Below are 18,594 nucleotides of genomic sequence, written 5' to 3' on the forward strand. Positions count from 1 at the left end.
CTGCTGAGTTCCCCCAGCATTTTGTGTGTGTTATTATCAATATGAGTTGTGTTCAGGATTCTAATTAAAATATAATTTAATTTTTAAAGCAATACAAATGTTAGGAGATGGGAATGGATGGTTAAAAAATCTCAATGTTTTAGAGAATATAGAGTATTTATGGGTTTATCCTGAATACGCTGGGTTTAATATGTGATACTGTATTCAGTTAATTTATGTTCACCATTCCATGTAATGTTAATCCTGAGGAATCATTATATTCCCTAACCCTCTATTTTACATGTTGAGGTAATCAAACTATATTTAAATTTCTCTTTAGTTAGGACTCTCTGTCGTGAGAAACAGTATGTTTTCAATACCGTATTAAACACTGTCAAGTCATTCCTTCAACACTTCTAATTTAATGAAAGCCATTCCATTTTTAAGTCTTTCTTCGTGTTTCTACTTAATCACACCTGGCAGTTTCTTCGCAAATCTTCGCAGGTGAATATTCATATTTTCCTGCAAAACATGAGCAAAGAGGAGCTGTTCTACTTAGGACACTTATCTCAATTAACAATGCTTTAAGATCAGCCAGGAATTTTCAGTCTGTGTCTGTGAGTGTGTGAGATTCTTTGAGTTTGATTGTGATAAAAATACACTAAGTTCTATGATTTGCAATTTCATCTGAAGTAACCAAGGCTAATGATTTGGCATGGTGTAGCACTTGTGAACCTGACTCTTACAAATCCTTCAACTGCCCCACATCACTCAGCTACTTTCTAATCAAGTATTACTTATTGTTAATTAAAACTTATTTTAATGTAAAGATTGGAAGGGCCATGCTGATTTATCCTTGGATAGGTTCTGGGTTTCTTCATCAGGAGATCAGTTTCCAACTGTTGGAGAAGTACATGGACAGGAAAGGTTTAGAGGATTATGGGCCATATGTGGGCAAATGGGACTAGCTTCAATGAGCATCTTGGTCAGCATGGTCCAGTTAGTCCTAAAGACCTGTTTCCTTGCTGTATATTTATTGATATTTGTTGTGAGATAAGCCAGATAAATCATAGTAATTTGACCTGGTAGTTTACTGACAAGAGTAGCATAGAAATTGATCCAATATATTTCCAAAAGAGGGCAAGACCAGAACATGTGTGTCAAGGAAGCTACCTCAGACTTGTATCTGTCACAGACAGGATTTATATGGCAATAAAAATGAACTAACTCATCCTTGGACATAAGGGCCCAATAAACCACCTTAAATTGTATCAAGGCATGTCTAGCACACATTGAAGAAGTGTTAACTAGTTGGAGAATTTTCTCCCATTTCTCCCATTTCTCTATCGGTAAAGATACCTGAAGTTCTCTTTCCCATTCATTCTTAATTTTATCAGATGTACCTAGACATATTTTCGTAATCAGATCATAAATAATTGGTATTAAACTCTTCTGATAGGGGTTTAAGCCTAAATTTTTTTCTGTAATTTCAGTTTGATATGATATCGGAAAAATGGGTAAAATAATATTTACAACCTCATCTGCAATTAGATAAACATTGTTATGTTTATCTACTTGAAACTCAATAAAAAAGATTGCTAAAGAAAGAAATTGATCCATATTTGATGGTATGTGCTCTATTATAACATTGGCATATCGTACTCTTTCTGCAATTGAGGCATTTATCAGCGAGAATACAACACAATTATCCTACCCTCACTCAAAGAGTTTTCCCCATTTTCTTAAGCTAGGCAGATAGGTAAACTCTAGTCCCAGTGTAGTTGTAGTTTGAAAGCAGCTCTATTGTTCACCAAAGCATTGCAGTGTGCAAAGAGCTGAGTAAAAAGACAGTACTTCTAGACGTTCTCACTAAAATATTTAAATATTGATTAAAATTCCTTCAGCTCGTAACAAAATCCTTCTAATAAATTAATAAATATACAAGCAATTATAATGACCAACCTAATGTCAAAGGTCAATTGCTTAGCAACACAAAAGTAAGTAATGAACAATAGTTGTAAATTTATAAGTGAGCAGTGAGATGTAGTAGCAAGAAATAATAGCAAACCAATTCAGGAGGGACATAGCAACAATATTGCTGTAATAGTATTGGCACAAATAGCTGCAGTGACTGTGGATGAATTGTAGTGCAAGCTTAACTGTTTGGTCACAGACTGCTATAAGTTTACTCATTGATGATAGTCGACCAAAAGCACACACGTTGAGCAATGTTAATCTTTAAAGATATCAGAGAACATTCCTGTTTTGATGGACTTCGTTCTAATTTACAACCAAACTGTGCAATGAGTTTGACTTTACAACTTGCTTTGAATACTATCTATCCCCATTTATCTTTGATATGTTAAGCAAATATCTTGGGATCCTCTAATCAATTTGATTTCTTTAATTAGTTTTCTGTGGTTGAAAGAGCATCACCCTAACTATAAATTTTGCCCTTTTTGCTCCTGATATAGGAAGTCATTATTATTTAGTAGTGGCTTTCTTTCCAAGCTGAGATAGTTACTTGGACACCTGTAAGTATTTTTTTCTTTTGTTAAAGACTGATAGAGTCATACAGCACAGAAACTATTCATTGGAACACCATATCAATCATCAAGTATCCATCTACCAGGGGTGCGAACCTATGGCATGTGTGCCCAAGATGACATGCACAAATATTTTTGGTATGTGGCATTTGTTGCCACCTGTTAATTCTTTAAATCCTATCCATAATAAAAAGATACATAATGATTATTTTACTGCTAAAGGAAGCAGTGAATTATCTTTTACAACAGGAGAGCAATTAAATGTTTTCACAGGAAATATGTCATGTCAGCTTGGCACCAGACAAACAATTATGAGAACGCGTGACAACAAGTTAATCTTTCAAAAATAGTTGCTGCTATATCTTATGGTCTTATAAGATATAGGAGCAGACCTAAGCCATTTGGTCTGTTCTGCCATTTCATCATGGCTGATCCATTTTCCCTCTCAGCCTCAATCCTTGTATCCCTTCATGCCCTGACCAATCAAGAATTGATTTCTATGATAACCGGTGATACACCCAGTATGACTAATAAAGTGGCAGGTTTTGTCAATCTGTTTGCAAAACATGTTTGACATCCACTGATAGGCTTTCATTGTAAAGTACACAAAAAGGCTTTGTGTGCAAAAGCTGGCCTTAAGGAATTTGAAGAAGTGATAAAAATTGTAACCAAGATAACTTAAATTTACCTCTGGATGTCCTTTGAAAAACAGACAATTTTAGAATTTACAAAGCAAGATAAATATCATGTACAATAGTGTTCATTGACTTAGTAGAGGTTCTACCCTTGAACGAGTTATTGAGTGGATGAAATTCATCTATTTAACATTTTAATTTAAACAAATTAAAATTTTTCTTGTCAAGAATTATGATGTTTTTCAGATTTGTAGATTGATGTTTTTTTGCAGAATTCTCCTCACATTTCAATAATTTGAACACCAGGGAAATGGCAAAACACTGTTATTTTTGTTAATATAAAAGCCTTTGAAATCAAACTGGAAGTATTTAAATGTGATGGCAAAAATGGCACTTTAAAATATTTCCCAAACATATAAAAACACATGACAACTATTGAAATTCCTGCAAAGATAGATGTTCCGAGCCTTCCAATGCAATTTTTGAGCATCATTGGTTAAATACTGAACAATTTTCTTTAATACTCACTAAGTTCAGGTCATTTAAAGAAACTGAATAATTCATAAAATAGGTAGACAGTGTAACATTAAACAAACTGAATCTGGAAGTGTTATAGTAGATTGATTTGGATAGTTTGAAAATGCAATTGATTAATTTTCAAAGCAGCTTAATTTGACGGCAAAATTTGTCATCTTAACAGCTGAACTAGAAAATATTGAAAGGGATTGGATCAAGGTGTGAAAATCCAGATAATGGGGTTTTAAAACTCTGGAATTCCATTTCTGAAACTTTTAATAGTCTGAAAAAATCTTGCAATGGCAATATTGACAGTATTTATGTTGATATGTTCAGGTGAGACATCATTTTCAATGATGAACTTAGTCAAGTCTGAACTGATGAAACTAGTGCTTTGTGCATAGTTCTCAAAACAACCAAATACAAGCCGGATATAAAATATATGTCTTCGTTATTGAAATTCAGGGTTTAAATTGAGGTTTATAAGATTATGAGAGGCAGAGATATCTTTTACCCAGGGTTGAAATGTCTAAAACCACATGGCATGCATTTCAGATGAGAGGGGTAATTTCAAAGGAGATGTGAGGGCCAAGTTTTTTACGCAGAGTGGTGGGTGGCTGGAATGCGCTGTCTGGGGTGATGATAGAGACAGATACATTTGAGACTTCTAAGAGATGTTTAGATAGGAACATGAATGTGAGGAAATGGAAGGATACGGATATTGTGTAGGCAGAGGGGGTTAGTTTAGTTGCTCATTTGATGACTAATTTAATTGGTTTGGCACAAATTGGGGGCTGAAGGGCCTGTTCCTGTGCTGTACTCTTCAACGTTCTATGTTAGTGCAGCAACAAGAGTCTCACTGAAAGTAAAGTGTGTTTATTTTTCTTTGCTTGATAAAATACAGCACAGAAGCAGGCCCTTTGGCCCATCTAGTCTGTGCCAAACCATTTAAGCTGCCTACTTCATCAACCTGCAAACAGACCATAGCTCTCCATATCTCTACTATCCATATACCTATCCAAACTTAAGCATTGAAATCAAGATTGCATGCACCATTTGCGCTGGCAGCTCATTTCACACTATCACAACCCTCTGAGCGTAGAAGTTTTACTTTATGTTCCCCTTAAACTTTTCACTTTTCACCCTTAACCCATGACCTCTGGCTGTAGTCCCACTCAACCTCAATGGAAAAAGCCTGCTTGCATTTACCCTATCTATTCCCCTCATAGTTTTGTATACCTCTATCAAATCCCTTCAGTCTTCTATGTTCCAAGGAATAAAGTCTGAACCTATTCAATCTTTCCTTATGACTCGGATCCTCCAGTCAATATCCTTGTAAATTTTCTCTGTATTCCTTCAACCTTATTTACATCTTTCCTGTAGGTAAGTGACCAAAATTGCACACAATACTCCAAATTAGGAAACTTTCCTGAACAGACTTGACAAACTCTATCCCATCTAGTCCTTTTACAGTATGGGAGTCCCAGTCAATATGTGGAAAGTTAAAATCATCAACTACAACAACTTTATGTTTCTTGCAGCAGTCTGTGATCCTCAAAATTGTTCCTCTAAATCCTGCAGACTATTGGGTGGTCTATAATATAGCCCCATTAATGTGGGCATACCTTTCTTACTTCTCAGTTCCAACCATGAAGCCTCACGAGATGAGTTTTCCAGTCTGTTCTGACTGAGCATTGCTGTGACATTTTCCTTGACTAGTAACCGCTCTCCCTTTAATCCTTCCCACTCTGTCGCGGCTAAAACAGTGGAACCCCGGAATATTGAGCTCTCAGTCCTGCCCCTCTTGCAACCAAATCTCACTAATGGCTACAATATTGTAATTCCATGTGTTGATTCATTCCCTTGAGTTTATCTGCCATTCCTACTATACTTCTTGCACTGAAATACATACAGCTCAGGACATTAGTCACACCGTGCTCAAAATTTTGATTCCTGACTTTGTCTGAGGTCTTAACGACATCTGTCTCCACAATCTCTCCACTAACTGTTCTGGCACTCTTAATCCCATCCCCCCGTACAGTACTAGCAAATCTCTCTGCTAGGATATTAGTTCTTCCCCAGTTCAGGTGCAAACCATCCCTTCTCTACAGATCCCACCTTCCCTGGAAGAGAGCCCATTGATGCCCTCCCTCTTACACAATCTGCTTAGCCATGTACTAAACTGTATAATCTTCCTTGTTCTGGCCTCACTAGCACTGGACACAGTTAACAATCCTGAGATCACAACCCTGGAGATCCTGCCCTTTAATTTATCACCTAACTCCCTGAACTCACTTTGCAGAACCTTGCCACACTTCCTTTCTATGTCATTGGTACCCACATGGACCACCACCTCTGGCTGCTCACCCTCACACTTAAGAATGCTGTGGACTTGATCTGAGATATCCCGGACCCTGGCATCTGGGAGGCAAGGTACCATCTGGGAATTTTGTTCTCATCCACAGAACCTCCTTTCTGTTTCCCTAACTAACGAATCCCCTGTCCCAGAAAACAATAAATAAACTGAGGGAAAAATAATCTACTGACAGATTTTTCACCTTCTCTCACTCAAGCCTCTCCTCACTACAGCCTTGAAGAGCAAAAGCCTCAAAATCCCCACGCTAACACTGTCCACTCCAACACTTGCCCCTGCTTTATTTTAATTTATTCTTGCCAATCAATCCCGATTTCTGATCGGCCGCTTTTCAAAACACTAAACTGCTGTAAGTCAATGCCTTATGTAATCATTCGGTGAACCTGAGTGAGCTACATCTTCTCACGCTTCGGGTCACTGATTGGCTGTTGCTCAAAACATCAAACTGCTGCTAATCAATGCCTTATGTACTCAATTGGTGAACATACTTGAGCTATGTTTTCTCATGCCTCGGATCGCTGATTGCCGCTGTTCAGGATACCAAACTGCCGCAAATCAATGCCTTGTATACTCAACTGGCGAACCTAAGCAAGCTATATCTTCTCACACTTCAGGTTGCTGATTTCCACTGCTTAAAAAAAATGAATATGCATATAATTTCCATTCACATTTCTTGTGTTTATATACAAGGGTCAATGGGAGTACTATTTAGAAATGATGTCATTTTCAAATGCCTTTTTAAAACATTAGTACAGTGGATTCCAGTTTATTGGGACACATTGGGACTAGTACTTTTTGGCTCAATTAAGTGGCTGCCCTAATGAGCTAAAGCTAGTTAAAAAAGTATTAAAAAATCAAACTGAGCAATGAATTATGTGTTTAAATGAAATACAGATCAAATTAGAGCACTACCAATAGTACTATAGTGCTATAAAATTGTGTTAGTTCCTCATAGTAATCAACGAACAGATTCATCCGGTGTACGCATTGAACAAAATCAGTGCAGACACCTCGTGTAGATAAGTATAATGGACTGCCTTCATACAATGCTGTCGATGACTGCATTTCCAAGTCTTCATTCTCAATGTAACATTCAAGATGATTGTCGATGCCTTCAAATTCTTCATAGTTTCTAACTTGCTGAAGTAGTAAAATCGCAAACACGAGAAAATCTGCAGATGCTGGAAATTCAAGCAAAATGCTGGTGGAATGCAGCAGGCCAGGCAGCATCTATAGAAAGAAGTACAGTCGACGTTTCGGGCCGAGACCCTTTGTCAGGACTAACTGAAGGAAGAGATAGTAAGAGATTTGAAAGTGGGAGGGGGAGGGGAGATCCGAAATGATAGGAGAAGACGGGGGGGAGGGATAAAGCTAAGAGCTGGAAAGTTGATTAGCAAAAGGGATACACAGCTGGAGAAGGGAGAGGATCGTGGGATGGGAGGCCTAGGGAGAAAGAAAGGGGGAGGGGAGCACCAGAGGGAGATGGGGAGCAGGCAAAGAGTGATTGTGAGAGGGACAGAGAGAGAAAAAAGAAAGAGCGAAAAAGGAAAAAAGGGAAAAAATAGTAAATAAATAAGGGATGGGGTAAGAAGGGGAGGGGGAGCATTAATGGAAGTTAGAGAAGTCAATGTTCATGCCATCAGGTTGGAGGCTACCCAGATGGAATATAAGGTGTTGTTCCTGCAACCTGAGTGTGGCTTCATCTTGACAGTAGAAGAGGCCATGGATAGACATATCAGAATGGGAATGGGACATGGAATTAAAATGTGTGGCCACTGGGAGATCCTGCTTTCTCTGGCAGACAGAGCGTAGATGTTCAGCGAAACGGTCCCATGATGCTTTCCCTTCTCCAGCTGTGTATCCCTTTTGCCAATCAATTTTCCAGCTCTTAGCCTCATCCCTCCCCCTCCTGTCTTCTCCTATCATTTCGGATCTCCCTTCCCCCCCACTTTCAAATCTCTTACTATTTCTTCTTTCAGTTAGTCCTGACAAAGGGTCTCGGCCCGAAACGTCGACTGTACTTCTCCCTATAGATGCTGCCTGGCCTGCTGCATTCCACCAGCATTTTGTGTGTGTTGCTTGAAGTAGTAAAATTGTTTCATTTTCACTCCTGGTTGTTTCTGGCATCTCCAAACCTGAAAGCTTGAAACTGCAGTGAGCAAAACAGTTCTGAATTGTCTGACTGCTTATTTCTCGCCAACTGTCAGTGACAAAAATCACTGTTCTTTGAACGCTAACACACGCATCTGATGCTATTTTAAAAACTGTTCGCTCTAAGCACGGTATGGTGTCTAACGGCCACGCAAGTGCGCGCAACTGATGCTGGTTTTTGACAGTAGCCTGCCACAATTAAGTGGCAGAATGTCCCAAATAAATGAAGGGAATCCTGGAAATTTTCTCAATTAGATTTTGTTCTTTTTGAACAGTTTGTCTAAAATATTTAATTTATATCTATCTGTCTCTGTTAAACTTTTATTAATAAAACAATGAATGCACATAAATAAGCAACAGGACTCAACCTTTTACCTTAAAAAAAAATCCATTATTATTGTTGCCAAATCTTTAATCGATGATCTCTGCCAAAATTACCACAGCACATGAGAGAATTTTTTTTTAGATTATTGTCCATTTGGGTACACGCTCTCCAAAAGGTTTGGTACCCCTAATGTATACTAATCCCCTTACCAGCACTTAGAGTCATGGAGGTATACAGTAGGGAAACAGGCCCTTCTGTCCAATTGGTCCATGCTGACCAGGATGATCTATTGAAGCTAGTCCAATTTGACTGATAACCTTCTAAACTTTTTCAATCCATATATTTGTCCAACTCTCTTATAAAAGTTGGTCCATAGCCTTTCTGCCTTGAAGGTTCAAAAGATGATCCAAATACTTTAAAAAATGTTTTGAGAGTACCTGCCTCCACCATATTAGGTATTGCATTCCAGATTCCAACCATCCTCTATGATTTTTTTATTGTTCTCAGATCCTCTCTAACTCTCCTATTCCACATCTTAAGCCTATGCCTCCATTTTCAGATTCTCTCCTATAGGAAATGATTATCATTATTCACTCTGTCTGTACCCCTCACAACTTGTATATCTCTGTAAAGGTCTGTGACCCCCAGCCTATCTGGTTTCTCCTTGCAGCTGAAATGCTCTGTCCCAGGTAATACCCTGGTAAATCTCTGCACACTCTCCAATGCAATCACATCCTTCCTACAATGCAGTGACCAGAACCATACACAATACTCCAAGTAAAGTCATAATCAAAGTATTTGTATGTTATCATTTTATCATTTTCTTGCAGGCATTTAAAGGAAAATAAAGAAACACAATAGAATTTATGAAAAACTGTACATGAAGACTGATAAACAACCAATATGCAAAATACATAAATAATACTAAGAACATGAGCTGTAAATGATCCTTGAAAGTGAATCTGTAGGTTGTTTTGTCAGTTCAGTATAGAGGTGAGTGTAGTTATCCATGCTGGTCCAGGAGCCTGATGGTGTAGGGTAATAATTCAAAGTAAATTTATTATCAAAGTACATATGTATATATCACCATATACTACCCTGAGATTAATTTTCTTGTGGGCATTCATAGTAAGTAGAAAGAAATATAATAGGATTAATGAAAAATGGTACAGTATAAGCTAAAGTTTTAACATGATCTCCATGTTCTTACTTTTATGCCCCAGCTAAGGAATGTCTTCTTCACCTGTGTGGCCATCTTTGGGGATCTCTGTACATATAAACCAAGGTTTCCCCTGTTTCTCAATAATCTTTGGAACCCTACTGTTTATTGTGTATGTCCTGCGCCAGAATGCATCACCTTGTACTTACGGGGATTAAATTCTGTCTGCTATTATTCACCAAACTTAGCAGTTAAGCGATATCATTCTCTGTCCTGGGACTAATTGTGAATGCTGCTTATAGAATGGTATGTGCCCTTGATACTGCTGAAAGGAAAGTTTTTGTTGCACCTGTGCACACATGTACTTGTGCAAATGACAATAAACTCGACTTTGACTTTGATTATCCTTACTATCAAAAAAACCACCAATTTTTGTGTCATCTAAAACTTACCAATTATACTTACATTCAAATCTAAATCATTACTATATATGACAAAGCACCAATCCCTCTGATACACCACTGGTCACAGGCTTCCAATCACAAAAACATTTCTCTATCATCGCCCCCCGCCCCCCCCCCCCCCCACTTCCATTTGCAAACACTTGGATCCAATTCACCGACTGACATGGGCTCTAACTTCTGGATGAGTCTTCCATGTGGATTTTCTCAAAAGCCACACTTAAGTCCTTATGAATCATATTCACCACACTGCCCTCTTCAAGATATTTTGTTACTTCTTCAAAAAGAAAATCAAACTAATCAGATTAGATCTCCCAGCCCCAAAGCTAAGCTGATTATCCCCGATTAAGCCTTACTTTTCCAAGTGTAAATTAATCTTAGCCATCAGAATTCTGTTCCAATAATTTTCCAACTACTAAGTTAGACTCACTCAGCAGTAATTACCTACCTTATCCCTTGTGCCACATTTCATCTAGTACTTCATCTGTATCGGTGTCAACTTAAAAATCCCTGTCAAGGTGTCAGCAGTCTCCTTCCTTGTCCCCTTGGCAGACTGTAATTTATCCCCACCAAGATATCCAACAGCTTCCTTTAATAACACATTCTAGAACATCTCTGTCTCAAGCCTTGATTCAGTTTCTACAATGTCTATCTCTTAACTGAATACAGATATGAATCAGTTTTTTAAGACCTGACTCACTTCTCGCCAAAAACAAGAGAAAATCTGCGGATGCTGGAAATCCGAGCAACACACACAAAATGCTGGCGGAACTCAGTAGGCCAGGCAGCATCTATGGAAAAGAGTATGGTCAATGTTTCTCAGCCCGAAATATTGACTGCATTCTTTTTCCATAGATGTTGCCTGTCCTGCTGAGTTCCTCCAGCATTTTGTGTGTGCCACTTCTATCACCACACATAAATTGCACTTTTGACCTAATCTCCCTACTCATGGATCTAATTTGCCAAATGCCGTGGCCTCTGACCTTTTAGTTCCATGTGGGAGCTAAACTGGTCCATATGGATCATCAATATAATATGCTGCTCCCAGTATACTTCTGCTAGGTCCTGTCTTATGGTATTGAAATCAGCCTTTCCTCAATTTTGTACATCAGTTTCCATATCACTGTTAGTCCTTTCCATAACTACATTGAAACTTATGGGCATGATCTTCAAAATAATCACTAACAATTCAACTACTGTATTTACCTTGTGTCATTTTCTAAAATTAAGTTCCTTCCCTCAACAAATTCTCCTGGATGCACTTTTGAGAAAAATGATGAAAGGGAGAGGTCCATAACAGACTGAACAGATTCTTCTTTCCTGCAGAATCAGCCGAATCTGGATTTAGAGACCTGTGCTTGTCATTACTATGAATCTGTTTATTCGTAGCCCAACTTGGGCTAATTTTCCCATCATCTTTTTTAATTTTTGTGGCACATATTCGCATTTTTAGCTATCACATTTTCCATGATTCTCAATTTAGACACTAAATGTGTTTTCTATTCTTTTCTTGATTAGCAAGGAGGACTGACAGCTCAAGTGGTAAGTTACTTAACTGTTGGTGTCTACATAGTTGTAATCCCCAGTTTGGTGGGCTATGTTAGTCTAGGGAAAGACACTCTCCAAACTTATGAAATCTCGTCTGTGTGGATGCTGCGTGATGTTTTCCCTTGTTGCAAATCAGTACCACAAAATAACAAACAGTACACTATATGCAACTATTCAGCTTTATAATTCTTAATTTGACTAAAGGGTTAGTAAAGAAAACAAAAAGAAAAGAGCCCATTTTAATGAAACAGTCTAATGCGCACGTTGGAGCTCACGACTTTCCCGTCTGTTCATTGTCCATCAATTTTCCCCTGGGTGTCGTTGACTCCCGACCCCATTCCATGTCCACTCAGTCCTGCAGTCTACAACCTCTCCGTTCAGGCCTCTTCTCTCTCCATCTCCCGCTGAACAAAAAGCCCCACAAATCCCTCGGTCTCAGGCACACAAGAAAGAAAATCACTCCCCTCATTGGACGGCGCACATTCCAAAGCCCTGGTTATCTCTAGCCATAACCCAAAACACTGTTCCTACAGAGAAACCATTACATTAGCAGTGAAACCTTTCCCAGGGCATTACATAATATTGTATTCCCAACAAGTTTCAAGCAGACCTTGTTTGATGGCCCTCCAGTCATTTATTGTATTCTTCTCATCTTAGGAACTAAATGAATTCCAGAAGAGACAACTGTTTTCATCCTTGTTCAACTTTATGTTCCACTCAGCTCAATGGAATTTAAATCAGACAGGGTTGGAAAATGGGCAACTGGTGCTTGTACCATTTCTCTCCTCATCCCATTACGCACTATTCTTCAAATTCAAATCCTTATTCCATTCCACTGCCTGACCAGAGCTTCATCTGGACAGATGCACAGTAATATAGGGGTCAGGCCAGATGTGCAGTTGATAAATCACCAGAGATTACAGGACAAGACTGAATTGGGATGTGAAAAGGATAAGGGTGTGGTTACTGTTACTTCCAGTCGCAATTGACATGGTGTCAACAATTAATCTGCCAATAATAGCCAATATGGTTTCTTGCTAGGTAGTTATTGGTTGGGGGAGAGGGGTGCTGAAGTAATTAAAACCTGCAGCATCACCTCCTCTGTTCAATTAGTTTCCACAACGGATAGTTGTGCACCACCTTCTCTTACAATTCAGGAACCTCCCCTTTGGTGATGAGGCGGTCAGCAATATCCACAAGGATGTGAGGTGTGCAGCAGTGTTTAAGGGAGAGATGTCACAAGCAAAAGTTTGGTGTAAGTCCTGATTAATGTTAACCAGCTGGTGCCTGATGTGGGCATGAATTAAGCAATGACTGTGGCTTTAGTAGTACACTTGGTGGGATAAGGTGGGATCACTGATCTTAACCACTGTTGTGATGCCTTTGAACCACCTGCACCACTTTGGACTACAGGACCTTTCTGCAGAGCCTCAAGCAACTTGCTGCAAACTCTCCTCCATGGTTAGCCATCGTTCTCTATTGCATGATACTATTCCAAAAATATCAGCACCAGCAGAAGCCCGCTGCTCCTTCCTTTTAAGTGTAGCAGGCTAGCTTTAAACCACACACACTGTTAATAAGTAATGATACACACAAGGCAATGACCAGTTCAGTTAGCACAGACTGCAGACTGAACTGTCCCTCAGGGTTGAGGATGATGCACACACACACAATGGACACACATGCAGATGCATGTGCACACACAGATATGAACTGGAATCAAGCTTATTCGTATTCAGTTGAATTAGATCTTCTCATACAAGCTGGGGAGAATGCAATTGTCCAGTTTGAAGCCTCCCTTTTCCAGTGTTATCAGTTCCTGTTCCTTTTCCTTTTCCTCATATTCCTTCACATTCTCACCCTACAGCTGAGGAAAAGGGCTCTTCCCTTGTGCTGCACTAGGCCACCACAAGCCTTTAGAGTCACCATTGCAGTCCAGGTTAAATTCAACACCTAGGTTCTGTTCTGTCACATTTGCTGTGACATCATGGCTCTCCCTTCACATGTTATTGCAAATGTTGACATATGGATTGTGAGTTATTCACGAACTAGTGAATACCCTTGTAGGCTAAGAGTTACTCTGCCATTTGCAATGCTGCTTGAAAGTCATGGTCAGGATATCAATTTTATTGTCATATGCACAAGTACTTGTGCACTATCTGACAGACATTCACAAGACATAAATAGTACAAAATTATACATGGAAGAATACAGTAAGAACAAAAGAAAACAAATAGTGCAAAGTGACCATAGTGTTGCTATACTGAGGTGGTGATCAGGGTTGTGCAGGTTGGTTCAAGAAATGACTGTTTGAAGGGAACAAGCTGTTCTTGAATCTGCTGATGTGAGCCAGTTGCATATTGCACTGCTGATGCATCACAGATCAGCTGAAAACTGAGTGGGGAGCTTAGAGTTCCAAAACGTGGCAGTGTTGACTAGCAGAACCAACAAGGCCACCTGGTGGCTTCTCTTGGGGTAGTGGGAATGAGTAGAAGCCCTCAGTGAATCCCGCTTAGCAGCTGAGTGTTGAATGAGGGAAGATGTGCTGATAAATTAGGAGCCGAACTCATAAAAAATTTAAAATAAGATCACCTTCATAGCCAATAGGAGCCCTAAGATACATGGAAGCAGGACTAAGCTATTTTTATTGATTTGATTGGGGCTGTTCTACCATTCTTGAAATTGTGGCTGGTCTATGATACAAGTCCCTTCATGATCCCTATCACCGTTGATTATTAAAAACCATCTTTAGATTTACAGGAACCTGGTATTGGTTTACTGAAGAGAGCTACAAATTTAATGCCTATCTCTAGAAGTATTTTCTAATTTCACAACTGAAAAGCCTGCTTGCAATTTTAAGACCACAAGTTCTTATCCCGGACTCACCAAACAGTGGTATTGGTTTCTCTTTTTCTACTGAAAGTATCAAGGATTTTTATCTTATTCTGAGATTGGAGTTTTGGATTGCAGAATTGAAAGATTTCTGAAACAACCTCTTTAATAATGCTCAGGTGTTCCAAATATGTTAATTACCATTGTTCAGGAGAAATGGAATTAATATTTTAGGTTGATAACGTTTATGTGAAATTTTTTCCCTCAAAACACAGCTGGGTACAACACAATATTCAGACTCAGAGGACGTGGTTTTTGCAAACTTTTAATAAGTCTACTTTAGTGGCCACCACACCATATCCTGCAAAGTTTTGAGAATTGATGTGCGACTCAAAAAAGGAAATAAAAACAAAGGGTATTGCCACATGAGGAATAAACCAACAAATAATGTGTAGGTAATGAACTCCCTTTAAATAGAACTGATGTGGGGGTGGGGGGAGTCCCTCATGCTAGCTATGACCAACTCTATAAGGTTCAGAGAAGGTAGTGTGTTGCGGGTGTCAAGCCAATATTGCTTAATCATTGATATTAACATCTGCCTGAATTGTAGTCTTCTGGCAGATGGTAATTGTACACATACCATCACTTTCTCCAAAATGGCATCTTGACCATTTTGGGTCTTTGACCATAATCAGTGTTCCAATACAGCAGGCATTGATGGGCCCAGTAAGAGTAAAAGCATGCTAGTTTTTTTAAACAACCTTATTACCATTTTCTAACATCTTCAAAGGTTTAGATAGATAGATAGATAGATAGATAGATACTTTATTCATCCCCAAGGGGAAATTCAATGTTCCTCCAGTATGATATCACATAAACACAAGACAGACCAAGACTAACTGACCAAAAAAACCACATAATTATAACATACAGTTACAACAGTGCAAAGCAATACCATAATTTGATAAGAGCAGACCATGGGCACGGTAAAAAAAAGTCTCAAAGTCCCAGATAGCCCATCATCTCACGCAGATGGCAGAAGGAAGAAACCTCCAACGTGGCAAAACTTCCCGATGCAGCCTCTGGAAGCACCCGAGCACAGCCAACTGTGAGTCCGTCCGAAAACTTCCGACAACTTCGTGCCTCCGACCAGCCCTCCGACACCGAGCACCGAGCACCATCTCTGCCGAGTGCTTCAACCCCGGCTCCGGCCACCAAGCAACAGGCAAAGCCGAGGATTCGGGGCCTTCCTCTCTGGAGATCTCTCCGATCGCTCAGTAGCAGCGTCAGCAGCACAGGCATGTCAGAAGTTTCGCCAGATGTTCCTCCGTGCTTCACACATCCGTCTCAATCAAATCAGGATTGTGCACGGCCCCTACTTACAGATAACGGATATTCCTTACTGGAGTTTAATTATCTTTTCAAATCTTTTTTTATTATTATTATTCAAAAATAACACAGGTACATCGAAGTAACAACACTTACAATGCCTCAAAAAAAAAGAAATTATCTTAAAGATTGAAAATTTTTGTGAATTAAAAATAAACCCTACTAAGCAAGAAACGTGAGAACAAAACAGAAACCCATTGGGGGTACAACCCCGGAGCCATGCATCATACTGAAAGCTTCTAAAAATAAACATCAAACCACCAACAAGAAGGAAAGATATATCAAAAAAAATGTACACTTAGATCATGGAGGAAATCTATCAGTTAAGTGAAATGATAATAACGAGCAAATGAGCCCCATCTCTTCTCAAAATCAAATAAAGGTTCAAAGGTTTGACTTCTAATTTTCTCCAAGCTAAGACACAGCATCACTTGAGAGAACCATTGTGACAAAGTAACAGCTGATATATCCTTCCATTTCAACAAGATGGCCCTCCTAGCTATCAATGTAACAAACGCAATAACATGTTGGTCAGACACAGAAATACCATGGATATTTTGAGGAATTATTCCAAAAAGCACAGTCAATTTATTAGGTTGTAAGTTGATTCTGAGTGCTTTAGAAATTGTCGAAAAGACTGACTTCCAAAACTGTTTTAATATAGAACATGATCAGAACGTATGTGTCAGTGTAGCTATCTCAGTTTTACATCTATCACAATACTTGTCAACATTGGGAAATATTTTAGAAAACATCTTCAAAGGTTTAATTATATACACTTCCTTCACCCAAAGCAACACCCCAATAAGTCTGTATCATGTAATTAGAATTTAAATTGCACACCGTCGTTGGTAAGTTGCCAGAATTAATGCCATGGTTTTGAATTTTTTTTTGTAGGTGTTCAATTTGACCTCATTTTCTATCAACCAACCGAATGTGATAGAGATTGTAAATTCAACAACGGCCTGCCTACAGTTAGCTTTGTAATACAAGTCAATTCGAAGAAGTATCAAATGTCGTGCAGCAAGGCAAAGACCATCGAGTTTCTGGTGGGTGGAGTCTTAATAAAAGTGCATCAAAGCCTAATGTCTTTAAAAAGAGTCGCTCAACCTAGTACTGTCTTAGTCATCATTGCATGTGCATTGAAAAAACTGTTTATTTCCAAACATCTGTTTGAGAGGTAGCTTTGAATTGCATAGCAGGATTTTAAAAAATCCACTTAGTAGCTTCAGGTCATGAAACCATAAGACACTGGAGCAGAATTAGGCTATTCAGTCCATCGAGTCTACTCTGCCATTCCATCATGGCTGATTTATTATCCCTCTCAACTCCATTCTCCTGCCTTCTTCCCATAACCTTTGATTCCTTTCTAATCAAGAACCTTGCAACCTCTGCCTTAAATATACCCAATGACTTCACCTCTACTGCTGTCTGTGGCAATAAATTCCACTGGCTGAAGAAATCCCGTCGTCTCTGTTCCTCGAATTCTGAGGCTGTGCCGCCTGGTCCTAGACACGCCCACTATAGGAAACATCCTTTCCACCTCCACTCTATCTAGGCCTTTCAATATTCAATACGATTCCTTCTTCTAAACTCAAACAAGTACAGGCCCAAAGCCATCAAATGCTCCTACGTTAATCCTTTCATTCCCAGGGTCATTCTCATGAACATCTTCTGGACCCTCTTCAATGCTAGCACAATTCTTTCTTAGATAAGGGGCCCAAAACTGCTCACAGTACTCCAAATGTGGTCTGACTAATGCCTTAATAAGCCTCAGCATCACATTCTTGCTTTTATATTCTAGTCCTCTTGAAATGAATGCTGAATGTCAGGCTGTTTGGAGACAGTGAAGACAGTCTTAAAGATTTTTTTATGTCAAGGATTCATGGTATAAACTGCAGTCTGATTGACTTAGTGGGCACTTGGCTACAACCTCCCAGGTTTGTTCTCCAAATGCCAAGCTTTCCAAAGAAGGTTAATGCTCTACAGACCTGTACTCATGCCCTGTAAGAGGGTCCAGTGTCTGACACTAGTACTGGCAAACCAAGGCTTGAACTAACAGGTAGAGGGCAATCTTAGAGCCTTAAAATTTGGCTTTGTTCTGATGAGGTCTATGAGATGATCTTGCTCATTGTAAACACCAAATATCCAGTGTCAAAGGGAGAGCCCCTGAGTAAGATTATATTATAAGATTATATATATATTATATATATATAAGATATATTCTGAGTAAGATTTGCTCAGCCCGCCTCAGGGATTTGATTTTTGATAATACAGAAGGCCACACAGTGTTTTCAGTGTCCCTAACTTGTTCCCCATGACTGCCCTTAGCTGTACAACAACTCTTCAGCTGCGACACAGTTCAGCTGAAGGATAAGAATCCGAATCAAAATCAGGTTTAATAACACTGGTGTGCGTCATAAAATATGTTGGTTTGCAGCAGTAATACATTGCAATACACATTAAAAAGAGCTATAAATTACAATAAAAATATATAAATTAAATGAAATAAGTAGTGCAAAAACAGTGAGGGTAGTGTACATGAGTTGACTGTTTATTGAGAAATCCGATGACAACGGGAAAGAAACTATTCCTAAAACATTGAGTGTGTGTCTTCAGGCTTCTGTACCTCCTCCTTGATGGTCATAATGAGAAGAGGGCATGTCCTGGTCGATGGGG

At 39.1% G+C, this 18,594-nt stretch overlaps 1 protein-coding gene across 2 annotated transcripts in view; it reads left to right on the forward strand.

The window, feature by feature from the left end:
• LOC140716888 (interleukin-18-like) overlaps positions 1–18,594 on the forward strand; it is a 48,760-nt gene that overhangs the window by 24,377 nt on the left and 5,789 nt on the right. Inside the window, exons 5-6 of one of the 2 annotated variants that reach the window (XM_073029921.1) lie at positions 11,665–11,688; positions 16,813–16,964. In XM_073029921.1, the coding sequence (XP_072886022.1) occupies positions 11,665–11,688; positions 16,813–16,964 (176 nt within the window). The remainder of the gene's footprint in view (positions 1–11,664; positions 11,689–16,812; positions 16,965–18,594) is intronic. The other variant, XM_073029922.1, reaches the window with a different exon arrangement.

Source organism: Hemitrygon akajei, chromosome 26 (genome assembly GCF_048418815.1).
Source record: "Hemitrygon akajei chromosome 26, sHemAka1.3, whole genome shotgun sequence".
In the NCBI taxonomy this organism is placed as follows: Eukaryota; Metazoa; Chordata; class Chondrichthyes; order Myliobatiformes; family Dasyatidae; genus Hemitrygon; species Hemitrygon akajei.